At 38.2% G+C, this 16,202-nt stretch overlaps 3 protein-coding genes across 3 annotated transcripts in view; 2 read left to right on the top strand and 1 right to left on the bottom strand.

Annotated features, from left to right (window-relative positions):
* The window catches only part of adad1 (adenosine deaminase domain containing 1 (testis-specific)), a 162,802-nt gene that overhangs the window by 31,977 nt on the left and 114,623 nt on the right, over positions 1 to 16,202 (top strand). The gene's annotated exons all lie outside the window — the stretch shown is intronic.
* On the top strand, positions 83 to 10,688 carry LOC134319917 (thiosulfate sulfurtransferase/rhodanese-like domain-containing protein 2). Its single transcript, XM_063001195.1, has 9 exons — positions 83 to 424; positions 4,598 to 4,872; positions 4,961 to 5,069; positions 5,159 to 5,281; positions 7,207 to 7,312; positions 8,272 to 8,387; positions 8,496 to 8,654; positions 8,738 to 8,876; positions 10,296 to 10,688. Exons 1-9 carry the CDS (start codon positions 290 to 292, stop codon positions 10,511 to 10,513), a joined length of 1,380 nt encoding a protein of 459 aa, XP_062857265.1. The 5' UTR covers positions 83 to 289; the 3' UTR covers positions 10,514 to 10,688.
* atp6v0e1 (ATPase H+ transporting V0 subunit e1) lies at positions 10,991 to 14,511 on the bottom strand. The gene is made up of 4 exons (XM_063001188.1): positions 14,306 to 14,511; positions 12,348 to 12,395; positions 11,370 to 11,481; positions 10,991 to 11,280 (listed from the first exon to the last, which is right to left on the bottom strand). Exons 1-3 carry the CDS (start codon positions 14,407 to 14,409, stop codon positions 11,388 to 11,390), a joined length of 246 nt encoding a protein of 81 aa, XP_062857258.1. The 5' UTR covers positions 14,410 to 14,511; the 3' UTR covers positions 10,991 to 11,280; positions 11,370 to 11,387.

The following is a 16,202-nucleotide window of genomic DNA, read 5'->3' as shown; positions in this document are numbered from 1 at the left end:
GCTTAACATCCTATTTAGTGCTCTTGTATGTTGTTTAGAGCTATTTGATATTAGCCTCTCTGTTCCTGCTGTAAGGAGCCACATTGCATTTGCATGACGGCGAGAGAGGCTTTTTATCATTTATACACAAAAGCAAGGGTTTGTGATCTTAAAATTGGCCGAATTATTAGTTTTAGTGCTTAAGCCGAGTCATGTTTTGTACGCTGTTATTTATCTGCACGTAAAGCTATTTTTAAAAAGATTTTAACTTTTTTGAAGGCAGTAATCTGGTTGAATGTATTGACAAATTATGATGGAGGGGGATCATTTGACAGAAAGTGTTCTTGTTAATCTGGATGTAGAGAGTCTTACTCCTACCATCGTTAAACAAGACAAGTACGAGTTTGCAACTACACGAAAATGCTTCTCTTATATAAAGAAAATGGTAAGAACTGTGCTTGAAATGTTAAATGTTTTGAAATCTACATTCACTTCCCAGAATTTACTAACCCATGGCTTATTTTAACAGAAAGACCTACTTTGAGGTATATATTGGGCTTTAGTTACTGAGTGGAACCCAACTGTTGTCATCGATGGGCAAGGGTCAGGGTTTCTTAGTCCTGCTTCAGTATCCCTGCACATAGCTGGTTTGTAAATTAGGCCACATGAGACAGAGCTTTTTTTTATTATTATTACAATGTTAAACTATTTATTTCACTACTATGCATAAAGGCCCATGAACAAAGCAACTATTTTGATTCAAATTACTTTTCAATTGGTTAACAAGTGTTGACATTACATAGTTCAAATATGGCCTTAACAATATGAGGTACACTATATTGCCAAAAGTTCTCACTCACCCATCCAAATCATTGAATTCAGGTGTTCCAATCACTTCCATGGCCACAGGTGTATAAAACCAAGCACCTAGGCATGCAGACTGCTTCTACAAACATTTGTGAAAGAATGGGTCGCTCTCAGGAGCTCAGTGAATTCCAGCGTGGTACCGTGATAGGATGCCACCTGTGCAACAAGTCCAGTCATGAAATTTCCTTGCTACTAAATATTCCACAGTCGACTGTCAGTGTTATTATAACAAAGTGGAAGCGATTGGGAATGACAACAACTCAGCCACGAAGTGGTAGGCCATGTAAAATGACAGAGCAGGGTCAGCAGATGCTGAGGTGCATAGTGAGCAGAGGTCGCCAACTTTTTTGCAGAGTCAATCGCTACAGACCTCCAAACTTCATGTGGCCTTCAGATTGGCTCAAGAACAGTGTGTAGAGAGCTTCATGGAATGGGTTTCCATGGCCAAGCAGCTGCATCCAAGCCTTACATCACCAAGCGCAATGCAAAGCGTCAGATGCAGTGGTGTAAAGCACGCCACCACTGGACTCTAGAGCAGGGGAGACGTGTTCTCTGGAGTGACGAATCACACTACTCCGTCTGGCACGAGTCTGGGTTTGGCGGTTGCCAGGAGAACGGTACTTGTCTGAGTGCATTGTGCCAAGTGTAAAGTTTGGTGGAGGAGGGGATTATAGTGTGGGGTTGTTTTTCAGGAGTTGGGCTCGGCCTCTTAGTTCCAGTAAAAGGAACTCTTAATGCTGCAGCATACCAAAGAGAGATATACAAAAGAGATTTTGGACAATTTCATGCTTCCAACTTTGTGGGAACAGTTTGGGGATGGCCTCTTCCTGTTCCAACATGACTGTGCACCAGTGCACAAGGCAAGGTCCATAAAGACATGGATGAGTGAGTTTGGTGTGGAAGAACTTGACTGGCCTGCACCTCAACCTGATAGAACACCTTTGGGATGAATTAGAGTGGAGACTGTGAGCCAGGCCTTCTCGTCCAACATCAGTGTCTGACCTCACAAATGCACTTCTGGAAGAATGGTCAAAAATTCCCATAAACACACTCCTAAACCTTGTGGAAAGCCTTCCCAGAAGAGTTGAAGCTGTTATAGCTGCACAGGGTGGACCGACATCATATTTAACCCTATGGATTAAGAATGGGACATCACTCAAGTTCATATGTGTGTAAAGGCAGATGAGCGAATACTTTTGGCAATATAGTGTATATTATATCATATAAAAAAGAAAAGCACTGCCGTTTACTAAATTTTATTCATGGTTAGGGCTAAGCTCATGAGTACAGAAGGCACATGGTGCTACGTTATTGGAGGGGTGCATATCAGTGCACTCTTAGTGCTGGTCTCAAGCACAGATAAATAAGAAGGTAGCGTCAGAAAGGTCACAAAACTGCTAAATCAAATATGTGGACAACTGATTCACTGTGGCAACCCCAAATGGAAGCAGCCAAAAGGAATCATTCCTATTTTCTGTGTCAGGTGTGTTTTGCACATTTTAGTATTTCATCCCCTCCTAGGCTTGTTACTTAACTGTGAAATTAAATCACGTGTGTTGGGGGAAAGTAAAACAGCAAACATTTGAAAAATATATTATGGGATTAAATAATAGGATTAAAAATAGAATTAAGATCAGGAATTTGGAATGCTGTCATACGATTGCTAAATGTTTTGTGGTGGAATAGAAAATCCTTCAGATCTTTGAGGGATAAAGTAATTGGAAATCTACTTTACAGTCGGTGTTTTAGAAATCCGGTAATAATAAGATGAAGGGAGCTTATCCTAGTGTTTATCAAACAACTCTTAAATAAATTAAACAGTATGTATTGGTACATTCCAAAATATGAAAGAATCATTAGGAAAGAGTGAGTGCACCAGGTCATGTCAGTTTGGCTTATAATTTTTGACTGTTAAAGGGTCATGCGAAGCAAGTTTTAAACATAATGATTTAGATGGCTGCTTAACACATGTTGGATGCCACACTATACTTAATAGCTAACAGCAGTAAAAATATTCTTTTGTTTACCTGCAAACATAAATCTGTCCAGATGTTGGAACGTAGGTGAGAGATGACTATTCAGACCATATTACCTTTTTCATTGCTTAGACGTCCAGTTTCAAATGACTTGGTTTACACCTAGCTATGTATCATTGTGCATTCACATTTAATACAAACATTTCATAAACTGTGGCCCTGCCATGAATTCCAGCTTTAAGAAGGGTGATGGCATCCAGTTTTTTGATAAAGAGGTGCTCATTCAATTCTGTGAAAGTGTTTGTTGATGTACTTTAGCAGTGATCTATCTCTTAGTAAGTTAGCCAGTATTTCTAATTGATGCACTTGCAATTTGCGCAGCCACTTATGTTGCTATGTATCAGTATCAGTGCTCTTTTACTCAACAATCTACTGAATAGAATTTACCTGTGCAGCTGTGTTTGTAATTGTGATTGACACATCGAAATCAAGCTTCTTTTCATGTGGTGTTTCCTTTATTTTGTCCACCACATGGTTTTTGTACCAGTGTTACACAATACACACACCACCGTGTTTCTATGTCAGTTTCACGTTTCACAAATCTGTCAGTGGTCAGTGGTGGTCCCTTTTCATTGATGAATAGTGTGTGTGTGGGGGGGGGGTGACAAATTGTATGTATTAATAGACAATAACCCCACAAAACATACAAAGAATAAATGTAAAACCATCTTAGGCAATATAACAATGTAATATTTATACACTGATCAGCCATAACATTAAAACCACCTCCTTGTTTCTACACTCACTGTCCATTTTATCAGCTCCACTTACCATATAGAAGCACTTTAACGTTCTACAATTACTGACTGTAGTCCAGCTGTTTCTCTACATACTTTTTTAGCCTGTTGTTCAATGGTCAGGACCACCACAGAGCAGGTATTATTTGGGTGGTGGATCATTCTCAGCCCTGCAGCTACAATGACAGTGGTGGTGTGTTAGTGTGTGTTGTGCTGGTATGAGTGGATCAGACACAGTAGCGCTGCTGGAGTTTTTTTATTACCGTGTCCACTCCACTGTCCACTGTATTAGACACTCCTACCTAGTTGGTCCACCTTGTAGATGTAAAGTCAGAGACGATCGCTCATCCATTGCTGCTGTTTGCGTTGGTCATCTTCTAGACCTTCATCAGTGGTCACAGGACCCTGCCCACGGGGCACTGTTGGCTGGATATTTTTGGTTGATGGACTATTCTCAGTCCAGCAGTTACAGTGTGGTGTTTAAAAACTTCATCAGCGCTGCTGTGTCTTATCCACCCATACCAGCACAACACACAGTAACACACCATCACATGTCAGTGTCACTGCAGTGCTGAGAATGATCCACCACTCAAATAATACCTACTCTGTAGTGGTCCTGGGAGAGTCCTGACCATTGAAGAACAGCATGAAAGGGGGCTAACAAAGCATGCAGAAAAACAGCTGCACTGTAGTCAGTAATTGTACAACTAAAAGTGTTTCTATATGATAAGTGGAGCTGATAAAATGGAGAGTGAGTGTAGAAACAAGGAGGTGGTTTTAATGTGGCTGATCGTTGTATATAAAAATAATACACTTTCATAATCTCTTGTCATGTGCCCATTGCCATGCCCTGTTTAACTGTATATAAATTAAATATTGTGATGTGTATTTTGTATACAACCTGAATTATTACAATATATTTTAGCAAAATTGTTCAAGTAATTTATCTTTTTGTTTGAACACTTTTCTTTATTATAGACTTTTGCAAAGTTTGTGGCATCAAAAAGGATCCTACGAGATTCCTCATCACTCTGGCACTGCTGTGATGAGACATTTTCAGACCCTGTTTTAGTTCATAAACACGTCTCCAATGTCCATGCCAATGAGATTGACCAGCTCACCGATATGGCTCTAAAAAATCTGCTAAGCCAGACCAGCACTGAGGTGCATGAAAGTCAGTATGACAGTCAATTACAGAACACTTCGTGCTGGTTACCTGATACAAGCCACCTTTCTAAGGACCAGCTTTGCAGGTAATCTTTTATTCTGCAGCTTTTAAGAAGTTCTCAACACTGTGTGTACTTTAAATAATGCTGATGATTGATTGTTGGCCGCTCGCAGAGGTCCAGGTGAAGTTCTCCTGTATTACTGCTATTGTCAGATAAAAGAGCCTAAGCTCATTTGTGACTGGCAGAATGAGCTGTGTTCAAAGCTTCGCCTCACAGGCAAGGTAAACACATGCGCTTTTCTTATGACTGAAGCTGCTGAGTAATTGTTGTGGCATCTCCTTTCACTGCATGATGTTTTGTTCTCCTGCAGGTACGTGTGGCCACAGAAGGCATCAATGGAACGGTTGGTGGAACCAAAACAGCCACAAGCCTTTACATTCAGGCAATGCTGTCACATCCTGTTTTTAAAGTAATGCAAGTGGAGGATTTTAAGGTAAACTATACATTAAAAACCACAGTCAGATAAATGCTTCCATTTAAATTTCTTCTCTTCATTGAGAGTACAAAACAGAAAGAAATGGGCGGTAATCAGCACAGTGAAAACCTTTTAGATAAAAACACTATAGGGGTAGAGTCTCTTTCATGAGACAGAACAGCCCAGCATGGTCAGGGTCGCGGTTGGTCCGAATTCCACAGATATGGCTAGGGTGCACAATTCGAAAAATTTGCTTAATTGCACAGACCTCATTTTTCAAAAATCACAGATTTTTAAAGAGAAGTGCCACATTTCACAGCAGTCATTAAATGAGACTCAGAAATTAAATTATAGAATAAATGGAAGCTACAATACACAGCACAGCCTAGGGTTGAATGTAAACCTAGAACATTCAGCAGTGGTGTGAGGCTTCATCTGCGTCCACATAATTGGTTGGGAGTTTTCCAAACTCAGTCACCTGAGTACTGTTTTTAGCTGCTTTACAATTTGACATCTTGGACATTTTGACTAACCAACTTCTAACTGAATTGCTGTAGGATTGCTAGGACTACCTCATAGTGCTGATTAACCAGTAAACGTTAGGCACTTAAATGCTATACACGGAAAACGGCTTATTTCAGAATTGGTGGCACGATTTTCACAGCCGTGAATTAGGTAGGGCCTTGGATATAGCCAGTCGTGTGTATGTAGAGAGCCAACTGGCCGATAGCACCACTATGGATTCGAACCTTTGGTCCCAGCAGTAATGGGCCACCCAAGCGCACTGCCGACCTCTTCACTTAGAACCAAATCTCAAATGGCTTTCTGATCACTATCTGAATTTAGTGTCATAGAAATATGACTTTTTCATTGTATGAGTAACACTTTTCGATGTATGAGCAGATGCACAGCACCACAGTCATGGAATCCTGGGTTAAAATCTCACCTCATGTAACTGTCTGTGGGAATTAGTGGCATGTTTTCCCCATGTCTGTGTTTTCTCCCACTCCCCAAACATGTCTATTACCTACTAATTATTTTAGATGTAAGTGATTGACTTAATGGGTAAGTGTGTCATGGTGCAATAGATTAACGTCTTGTGTAAGACGTATTCCTGCATTGCAACTAGTTTTTGTGTTTAGGCTGTGGGCCCACTATAATCATGATCAGGATGAAGCAGTTACTGAAGATGAATGAATGAATTTAAATGTTATTTGAAAATGTTTGCACTTACACCACTTCTCAAGATTTGGCATCAGGTGTAAGTCTTGGAAAGATTTACACTACATTGCGTCTAAGTAGACCATTTAAAGTGCAGTTATTAGACATACTATTTAGAACAGAGTCTTTGTTTCCACCCACTTTTAAGCCAAATCGCATTACAGTAAAACTGTAAAAACTTGAGAAATGAAATGATCACTACGGAAGCACTTCTGTAAGTCGCTCTGGATAAGAGCGTCTGCTAAATGCAGAAAATGTAAATGTAAAACTCTGTCTCCGTGAGACCATGGTGCACTAGCCACCATTACTGCAGCCAAGCAGACTCGCTTTGTGTGTTGCGTGCAAAAGAAAAAGTCTTACAAGAAGCCAGTTGCCACATCATACATTTGCTGGATTTGTTTTAGAGCACAAAGTAACATATAGCCTAAATTGGTAGTACATTATTTATATATTAGGTGGTTACATAAGTACTTGACTATTTGTTTGGCCTATTTTTGCATATTAATAGTAATAACCCCACGACTTCTAGTAACCTCCAGCTGTCTCCTACTTTACTGTCATGTCTTTATTTGACTAAAGGTGGGGAGAAGGACTCAGGTACCAGGCCAGTGTACTGAAAGGACTAAATTCAGATTGATGAACATACTGCACTGTATAAAGGTGGAGAACCATTGCATTATGTCTATCTATAAAGTTTTGTTATGTTACTTACTTCCTCTCAGACCAGTGAAGGTGGAGCAGAATGCTTTCCTGAACTAAAGGTTGGAGTTTATAAAGAAATAGTCCCAATGGGTGTGGATCCAGATTTAATCTCCTACAGATTAGCAGGTAAAGATTTATGTTTGTTTTGATATTTGTGATATATACAGTTGCATGCAAATGTTTATGATTTGGTGGTGCACCAAATGTTGCATCATCTGCCACTTAATCATAAAAGTCGACATTTGAGGAATTCAAAACAACATTTAGCTAAGCCAGATACAGTTTGGAAACACTAATGTGGTCAAATAAAACTCTGGCCACAACATAACACACAACATAACACAGGAAAATAGATGTGGTTAGTTATGAACAAATCCTATAAGCAAATGTGACAGTAAAAGGCCAGTTTATACAACATGACCTGGATCCAAAATTTATGATGTAAAATTATGTAAAAAAAAAAAAAAAACTAAAGTTTTTGGAATTTGGCCCTATAGTCCCTTGGCTGAGTAATTATTAAAGAACTTATGGATAGATGGGTTAAACATGCTGTGTACGCAAAATGACCTGAAATCTCTTTAAAATAGGGACTTCTGCTAGAAGGGGTGTGTGAAATTGCTAAAAGATTCAAAAGACCACACTAACAGCCTACAAAAATCACCAGTGACTTAGTAGGGTGTCTATACCACATGCCGTAATTCCTTTTCCATTAAGGGCGCTCAGGTGGAACAGCAGTAAAATACACAAGCCCACTACTGATGAGCTATGCTAATCTCAGCACTGCTATTGGCCATTTGGGCTACGTCTGAGGGAGCTGCATTTTGCTCTCAGTGCCGGTCCCAGGCCCAAATAAAAAGAGGAAGGTTGCATCAAGAAGGGAATCCGGTGTAAAAATGTGCCAGATCAGGTATGTGGACCAAAATGATTCGCTGTGGGACCCCTAAAATATGGGAGCAGCCAAAAGAATAAAAATATGTATTTAAACTATGTGTCTATATCTCTCAGTCTTAGTATCTCGTTTACATGTCTACTTTGAATCTATTAATTTACTTTCAGGACATGAAGTAATTTTCTTTCTCACAAAGGAACACATCTGGAGCCTAAGGAATTTCACAAGGAGGTGCAGTCTTTGCTGAACAATGCTTCCCCCAACAACGATACAATTCTGCTGGACTGCAGAAACTTCTATGAGAGTAAAATTGTAAGCCTATTTTGTTTTTATTGGAGAAAATGAAATCTATATGAGAATTTTTTATTGGCAATGTTTGTTTTAACAGTTCAAGTCAATCATAAATGATTTTGCCTTCAGGGTCAATTCAGGAATTGCTTGGCCCCAGACATTCGCAAATTCAGCTACTTCCCAGATTACGTGGACAAGAATGTGGATCTGTTCCGTGACAAAAAGGTGCTCATGTACTGCACTGGGGGCATACGGTGCGAACGAGGGTCTGCGTATCTCCGCTCAAAAGTAGGTATTAATTGATGGATTTGGTGTCAGGAAAACTTTCATCATTTTTGAATACTCAGTGATTATCATGTGTGACCTTATAGAACGTATGTAAAGAGGTGTACCAGCTGAAGGGAGGAATTCATAAATATCTGGAGAAGTTCCCCGATGGCTTCTACCGTGGAAAACTCTTTGTGTTTGATGAACGTTACGCAATCTCATTCAACAGTGACATCATCTCAGGTATTGATATTAATAGTACACTTTAGAACTTTTCCACCGGACCGTGCAGGACAGTAGGGAACTGTTCATACCCGGCTTCTGTAACAAGGGGATGCAATTCAGTGCCAGATTCTCAAAACCTCATGGAGGTTAGTAATTATAGCTATTGTATGCAGCAAGCAAACAACCTCTCTCAAAGTATTCTGCAAAGTAGTGGCATCATAACTGTTTACAAATGGCAGACAATGCTTCAGTACATATGCAGTCAAATGGAACTGCCTTTCAGTAGTTTAAACAGATAGGGTCTGGTGAAAAAGAATGACATGATTGTATATTTTGTTTATGTAGCGAAGTTTGCTAAACTGTTTTAATGGTAGAAATTATTAAAAATAAGTACAGTGGTACCTTGAAACTTGACATCAGTTGGTTCTGGGAGTGGCGTTGAGTTTAAAAGTCATCGAGTTTCAAGGTATTTTTTTTCCCATAAGGATGTATGGGAAACCTGTAAATGCATTCCTTGGGTCTCGTAGAACTTCATATATTTTAGGCTAATGTAAAATAATGGGGTTGTTTTGACACTTATACACTGACAATAACACATATAATCTAAAAACACTGAAATACAATTGAGAAACGGTTAAAAATCATGTTTTTTGCGCCGGCTGTGCCGTTATTTCCTGTGGAGTGTGACGGTGCACAAAGTTTAACGTGACATTGTACTTAAACGAGCGTGGAATTTCATTAGTGGAGAGAACTTATGAGCAGTAATAATTAAGAGAGGTTTTGTGCTCCTGTGTCGTTCTTTTAATACTGTCACATCAAGGTTTTTTTTTTTGGTTTTTTTTTTACAATAAGCATTTTAGACTCTCGGAAAAGCTGATTCTGACAAGTTCTCAGAACCCTGGCCTGAGCTATTACACAAGTTAAAAAATGAAACAGGAGGAAAATCCAGCTAAACACAGATACATGTGGAGCTTTCAGAGTGAATTTGACGGTTTTTCCACACAAATGCAGATTAGTCTTATATGCGCACTTTGACATTTTACTGCACCACTCGAGCCAAGTGCTGAACAAAGCAGCTGTTCATTGGAAATTAAATAAATAAATATAAAGTTTAAGGATACAAATTTCTCCATGGAGTGCATCGAGTAATTGGTAAATCCTCTCACTGTGTACTGGTATTTTATGCCTTAGATGTTTTGCAAAAGTATAAAACCTTTGAGCTTTACTGAAAGTACAGGTCTTTTTGTCAGATGTGACTGTGGTACTGATGTGGTTCTGATATTGGAAACCACAACAAAATGCTCCACTTAAAATCCACATCTTGCACTGTCCTGTGGAAAACAACTACACAGAACAAAAAAGTTATGTTCAAACCATTAAAAAGTCTCATTTTACTTATTTGTAATACTAGTAAATATGCATTTCATTTATGTTCAGAATGTAGGTACTGTGGGGCCCAGTGGGACCAGTATCAGCTCTGTTCAACTCATCTCTGCTGCCAGTTGGTCCTGTCCTGCCCTTCATGCAGGCAGAAGGGACTTACCGCCTGCTGCCCCGTGTGCCAAGCCAAAGAGGAAATGCCCGGTGAACGTATGTGCAGAGAGGAGTGTGAGTGTACAGACTCGCGCCCCAGAATTCCTAAAGACACTGTATGATGATTATTTTAAAGCATCGTGTTGTTCAAAGCACAGTACCAGAACAATGTATTGTTTTTACAGTAAAAGTTCCATATATGTTCAGTCAGATTTACCTTTATGGTTCTCTTTAATCTCTACTGGCTGCATTCAAGTTGCCCTGAACTGTGGTTAATAAAGTGAATTTAATTCCCCAGTGTGAAACCAGTCCCTGCCACTTTAAGGAACAGAAAGCTAAAAATCTTATCAGAAATTATTCATAAGCACTAGGAAATTTACATTTCTTGCTTCGTGATTTTACTTTAACAATTTTATTATTTTTTTATTTCTTGTTTTACAGACAGTTCTGCTTTTGTGGCTATTTATTTGGCTAGTACATGTTTTTTGTGCACTTTTAGTATAATATTTCATAAGAAGTCTAGCACTTTTTCTAAATGAAATCAATAAGAATACTTTAAATGATTAAACAATGTGCAGATAAATCGACATTTTGAGAGATAAAAATACAAAATCACCTTTATTCCAGGCACAGAGACACAAATACAATATTTAAAACAAAAAAAAATGCATTAATCATTATAGTGTAAATAAGCCATTCGATCTATATGGCAATTATTTTAGCAATAGACAAAAAAAATAACACCACATTCAGTTTGTTCATTATTTCCATTACAAGAAAAAAATGTATACATCATGTCACATAATCCCACAGCCAATGGAAATCCATTATTGGCATCTGAACTGTATTCATACATGTTGAATACTTATGGCGCTTAATGTACAAGCATCTGCAGAGAAAAGAAAACAGGTTTCTTGTTTAATTTACTAAGATAAACTAGTTATCAATGTAACTCGGGACTAATGCTTGCATGCTTACCTGTGACTGTAAGCTACACTAATCCCAGTGATAAAACAGGTACCATATGGTGTCATTACTCAGCGTCGGCCCAAGCAGTGGGTTCAGTTGCGCTAAAATCGCTATCAGCCAGCTACATAATAAAAAACACAATATTTATTTATTAGGATTTTAACGTCATGTAATGTTTACACACTTTCGTTACACAAGATTCATCAGTTCAAGTTTTAATGTCAAACACAGTCATGGACAATTTTCTATCTCCAATTCACCTCACTTGCATGTCTTTGGACTGTGGGAAGAAACCCATGCAGACAGAGGGAGAACATGCAACTCCCCACAGAAAGGACCCGGACCGCTCCACCTGGGGATCGAACCCAGGACCTTCTTACTCTGAGGCACAGTGCTACCCACTGAGCCACCGTGCTGCCACAAACACCATTAAAACCACAGAATAAATCATATTTAATATCCCATTACATTAACCAGGGATTTTAATCTGCAGCCTGCAAAACATGGATCTGTGGTTTGGCTTTTATGCTTTAGGCCTATTATATGCATTGTTGCATGTGGACAGCTTGCAAATAGATACACAACATTTGCAGCAAACTACACTATATCAAGTGCACCCAATCTGGAACTACCACAACTCATATCCCACTTGTCGCTCTGTGCATCCCATGTACCCCATTAATCTATTCAAGAGGGGCACTGAGCAAGTATTTGGATGATGTAGTCATTGTATTGCTGAGAGTGGTACAAGTCCAGCCACCTGAGTGTTCACATCAGGAATGTTAACTGCAGGGTCCTAATTAGCCAAATACCTACAGATTTTTACTTATTTTATGTGAGCTACCATACACTGGTGTGCATTGTGGTTACTTGTGGGAGGACCATGTGTGACTTTTAGCCAAAAGGGAAAAAAGTAGAGTCATTTTTAATTCTGTGTAAACTAACATCCAAAAATGACTATTATATTGTTATTAAATGTATACTTACAACAGGTAGCAGCAAACTGCAGTGAGCACCAGCATGGTTACAATAACCCTGTGGTTTAAAAAAAAAAAAAAAAAAAAAGAAGAAGAACTGAAAATGAAACATTACTGAAATTTTAAAATTCAGTTTAAAGCAATACTGGAGTTCATTATTTAAGTCATTTGACTGTCACATGATTCATTATGCATTGCTGTTATACTAGGCGGAAGGAAATGTAGTGATTCATCCTTGCCTTAAGAAACTTCCACTTCTAAATTTCCACATTTTTTTAATTTTGTAAAGAATACACTGACAAGTGCACCTCAATTCAGATCTCAGCGTTAGTAGGCTAGCCTATTTTACACCTGCGCTACCTGATCGCAATATAAAGGGCATTTAACACTTAAACATTATAAAAATTGTCTTCTTTTAAATGAAAAAAACAAGAAGACAAATTTCTAGTCCTCTTTCTGGCAGAAATATGGTCTTGCAAGATGTGAACCCATTCATGTAACAGTCAGCAAATACCTAAGGTTGAGGTGTCAGTAAGGGGTGACATTCAAGTTAAAAAAAAAAAAAGGCAAAATGCTATATTAGTACACTATTTTAGGCTTTCTACGACAACACACGACAGTCTTTCATTTTTAACAAAACCGCTATGTATTATGGTATTTCAAACAATCTTAGTGTTCTATACATATGACATTTATCACTGACATTTATCATTGTTAATACATTATCATAAATTGCTAGCTATTTAATAATGGAGTCTGCCATGTTTTAATTTGTAGCAAAAACATAAGGTTGACTGTAGGGCTCTTAGTTAAATGTACATAAGCTCTCTCAGCTCTGTGTTTTTCAGATGACTTCTCAGTGTTTTTGTTAGGTGGTTCATGTTGGCGTTTATTTTGATGATATGTTTGTTGGCCAAAAGAAACCAAATTATCAATCAAAATACAAATACGAACTTTGCATCACAAAGATGTACAAAATTTAGTTTAAAAATTAGGTAAATAATGACTGTATGAGCATAATCGACTATAATTGGGTTATTAGAGTGATGATACATGTGGTCAGAGTTAAAAAAAAACTGCCAAATTGGACCTGACAACATTGCTCTTTCACTGGCAACACAGCAAAGCATTTTTTTTAATAAAAAAGTGTTCCCACATTGTTATTCACGGTCATAAAGCTGTCCTAACCAAGCTAGTAACAGGGTTTCCCTTCCAAATGTAATTTAATGCTTCATTTAAGTGTTATACATTACATTAAGCATATAAACCATATTCTCAGAGAGGAGAATTAGTTTGGTCCAGTTATTACTACCATTTACTGAGCCGCTCTGTGGTTTAGCTGGTGGAATAAGTGCTACACAGCAACATAGGTCCTGGGGATCTGGGTTCCATGTCCGCCTGCAGTCACTGCATGCAGGTTTTGCATGTTCTTCCTATTTCCATGTAGGTTTCTTTTGGGTAATCTTTTTACCCAGCTATTAAAACATGCATATGGCCAATTTGTGGGTTTTAATACACATGTGTAAATATATGCATGCAGCCCTGTTTAGGGTGTTTTTCAATTTTGTGCCCAGTGAATCAAGGTGGGGCCTGACCCACTGTGACCCTGACCAAACAGAAGTAGTTACTGGCAATGAATAGCTGGTTACTAATTTCATTTTAGAAGCTTTGAATTTCTACAACCAGTATATTTGAAAGTGTTGTTCAGGTACTCTGCAAGCCACCCACCTAAACAAATCCTAAGAAATCCAGCAAAGTATTCGATGATTAATCTATTTATATGATACTTGTCTTACTCATGAAAAGTTGTTTTCAAATCGTTCCAAACCTTATACATTTACAGCATATTAAAAATAACAAGACACCATTAGTTGTGTACTAACTTGCACACTACTTAGTACGCTAGTATACAGTTTGAGACGCAACAAACTTTCATATCTATTAGCCTTAATGCTAACATGAACTCACCCCCGATTCGGTCCTTTAGGAATAAACCACGGCACCACACCTCCAATAACTCCCCAAAACACGGTCATAACGCACATTGAGATGACAAACGAAGACATTGCCATGTTTGTCTCCTGAAACCAGACAACAGTGAATTAGTTTTAATGAAATAGAAGAAATGTAACCGGGAATCATCAACTTCCACAAACAGCAGTGAGAAGCAGCGATCACATGACTGTCAGCTACAGGCGGAGCCAGTGCAACTTTTAGTCATGTGTCCCAGAGGATCCTTTCCTTAATGTTTACATTTTATAACTAAACATTTTAAACCATTATTATTACATGTAATTAATATTATTACATTAGCACACAGGAGACAGGTAATTAACCCCTTTTGTTTTCAATCTACAAACCCTATTTCCAGATATGTTGGGACTCTATTTAACAGTCAAAAACATTGAATTCTACGTAGCCCCTAAGGTGACATCCCCTAAAAAAAAATAATAATGCGTGGCCACACCTTATTAACTTGTGGGAACGAGATAATTAAGTCGTGGCCATGCCTTATTAACTCGTGGGAACGAGATAATTAAGTCGTGGCCATGCCTTATTAACTCGTGGGAACGAGATAATTAAGTTGTGGCCACGACTTAGTAAGGAGTGGCAATGAGATTGTGGCCACGACTTAAAAAGGTTGAAACAGTTGAATATGGTGTGATCATCTATGGCCATGTACATGAATTCCCCTACAGCATATATCCGATCCTGTATGATTTGTGTAAGCTGTGAAAATAAAAGGATCTTGTTACCACACCTTATTAAGTGGTGGCCACGACTTAACTATCTTGTTCCCACGCCTTATTAAGTGGTGGCCACGACTTAAGTATCTCGTTCCCACGCCTTATTAAGTCGTGGCCACGACTTAATTATCTCGTTCCCACGAGTTAATAAGGCGTGGCCACGCTGTTTTTTTGGGGGGGAGGGGGGGGGGGGTTACCTTAGGGGCTCCGTAGAATTCACTGATTAACTTCATTATATTTTGTTAATATAAACACATTTAGAATGTGATGTCTGCAACACATTCAAAAAGTTGGGACACCATATCACTTTTCATATAAATGAGATTTTAATGGTTTGGGAACTGAGGACACTAATTAATGCAGTTTTACAAATGGAATTTCTCTCCATTAGGCAAGGCAAGGCAAGGCAAGTTTATTTGTATAGCACCTTTCATACACAGTGGCAATTCAAAGTGCTTTACATAAGGAAAAATTAAAAATTAAAAGCATTAAAACATTCCTGAGATCTAGAACCTCAGAAAGACTTCTTGCAAACATTTAGTTACAATTAAAAACATGAAATTCAAACAAGAGAGATAAAAATTAAGAACTTGAAAAATTAAAAGAAAATATTGTAAAATATACCCTACAATTTGGTAAATACGAAATTAAAACAAGAGAAATAAGCAAATAAAACATAAAAACTAAAAGAAAATATAGTAAAATATACCTTACAGTTTAGAGAATATGGAATTAAAACAAGACTAAAAGAAATATGGTAAAATGAGGGTAATAGTAAAAATATCGAGCTCAATCATAGGCACAAGAAAAAAGAAAAGTTTTTAACCTGGATTTAAAGATTTCTATGTTTGAGGAACATCTAATATCTCCTGGCAGTCTGTTCCAGTTATATGCAGCCCAACAACTAAATGCTGCTTCACCATGTTTAGTTTGGACTCTGGGCTCTACTAGCTGACCTGAGTCCATGGATCTAAGAGATCTACTGGGTTTATATTCTCTGAGCATTTCTGAGATGTATTCTGGGCCGAACCCATTCAGTGATTTATAGACCAGTAGCAGCACCTTAAATTCTATTCTGTAACTAACCGGAAGCCAGTGTAGAGATTTTAGAACTGGTG

This window comes from Trichomycterus rosablanca, chromosome 1 (assembly GCF_030014385.1).
Source record: "Trichomycterus rosablanca isolate fTriRos1 chromosome 1, fTriRos1.hap1, whole genome shotgun sequence".
NCBI lineage: Eukaryota > Metazoa > Chordata > Actinopteri > Siluriformes > Trichomycteridae > Trichomycterus > Trichomycterus rosablanca.
This window is presented reverse-complemented; position numbering and strand designations above follow the sequence as displayed.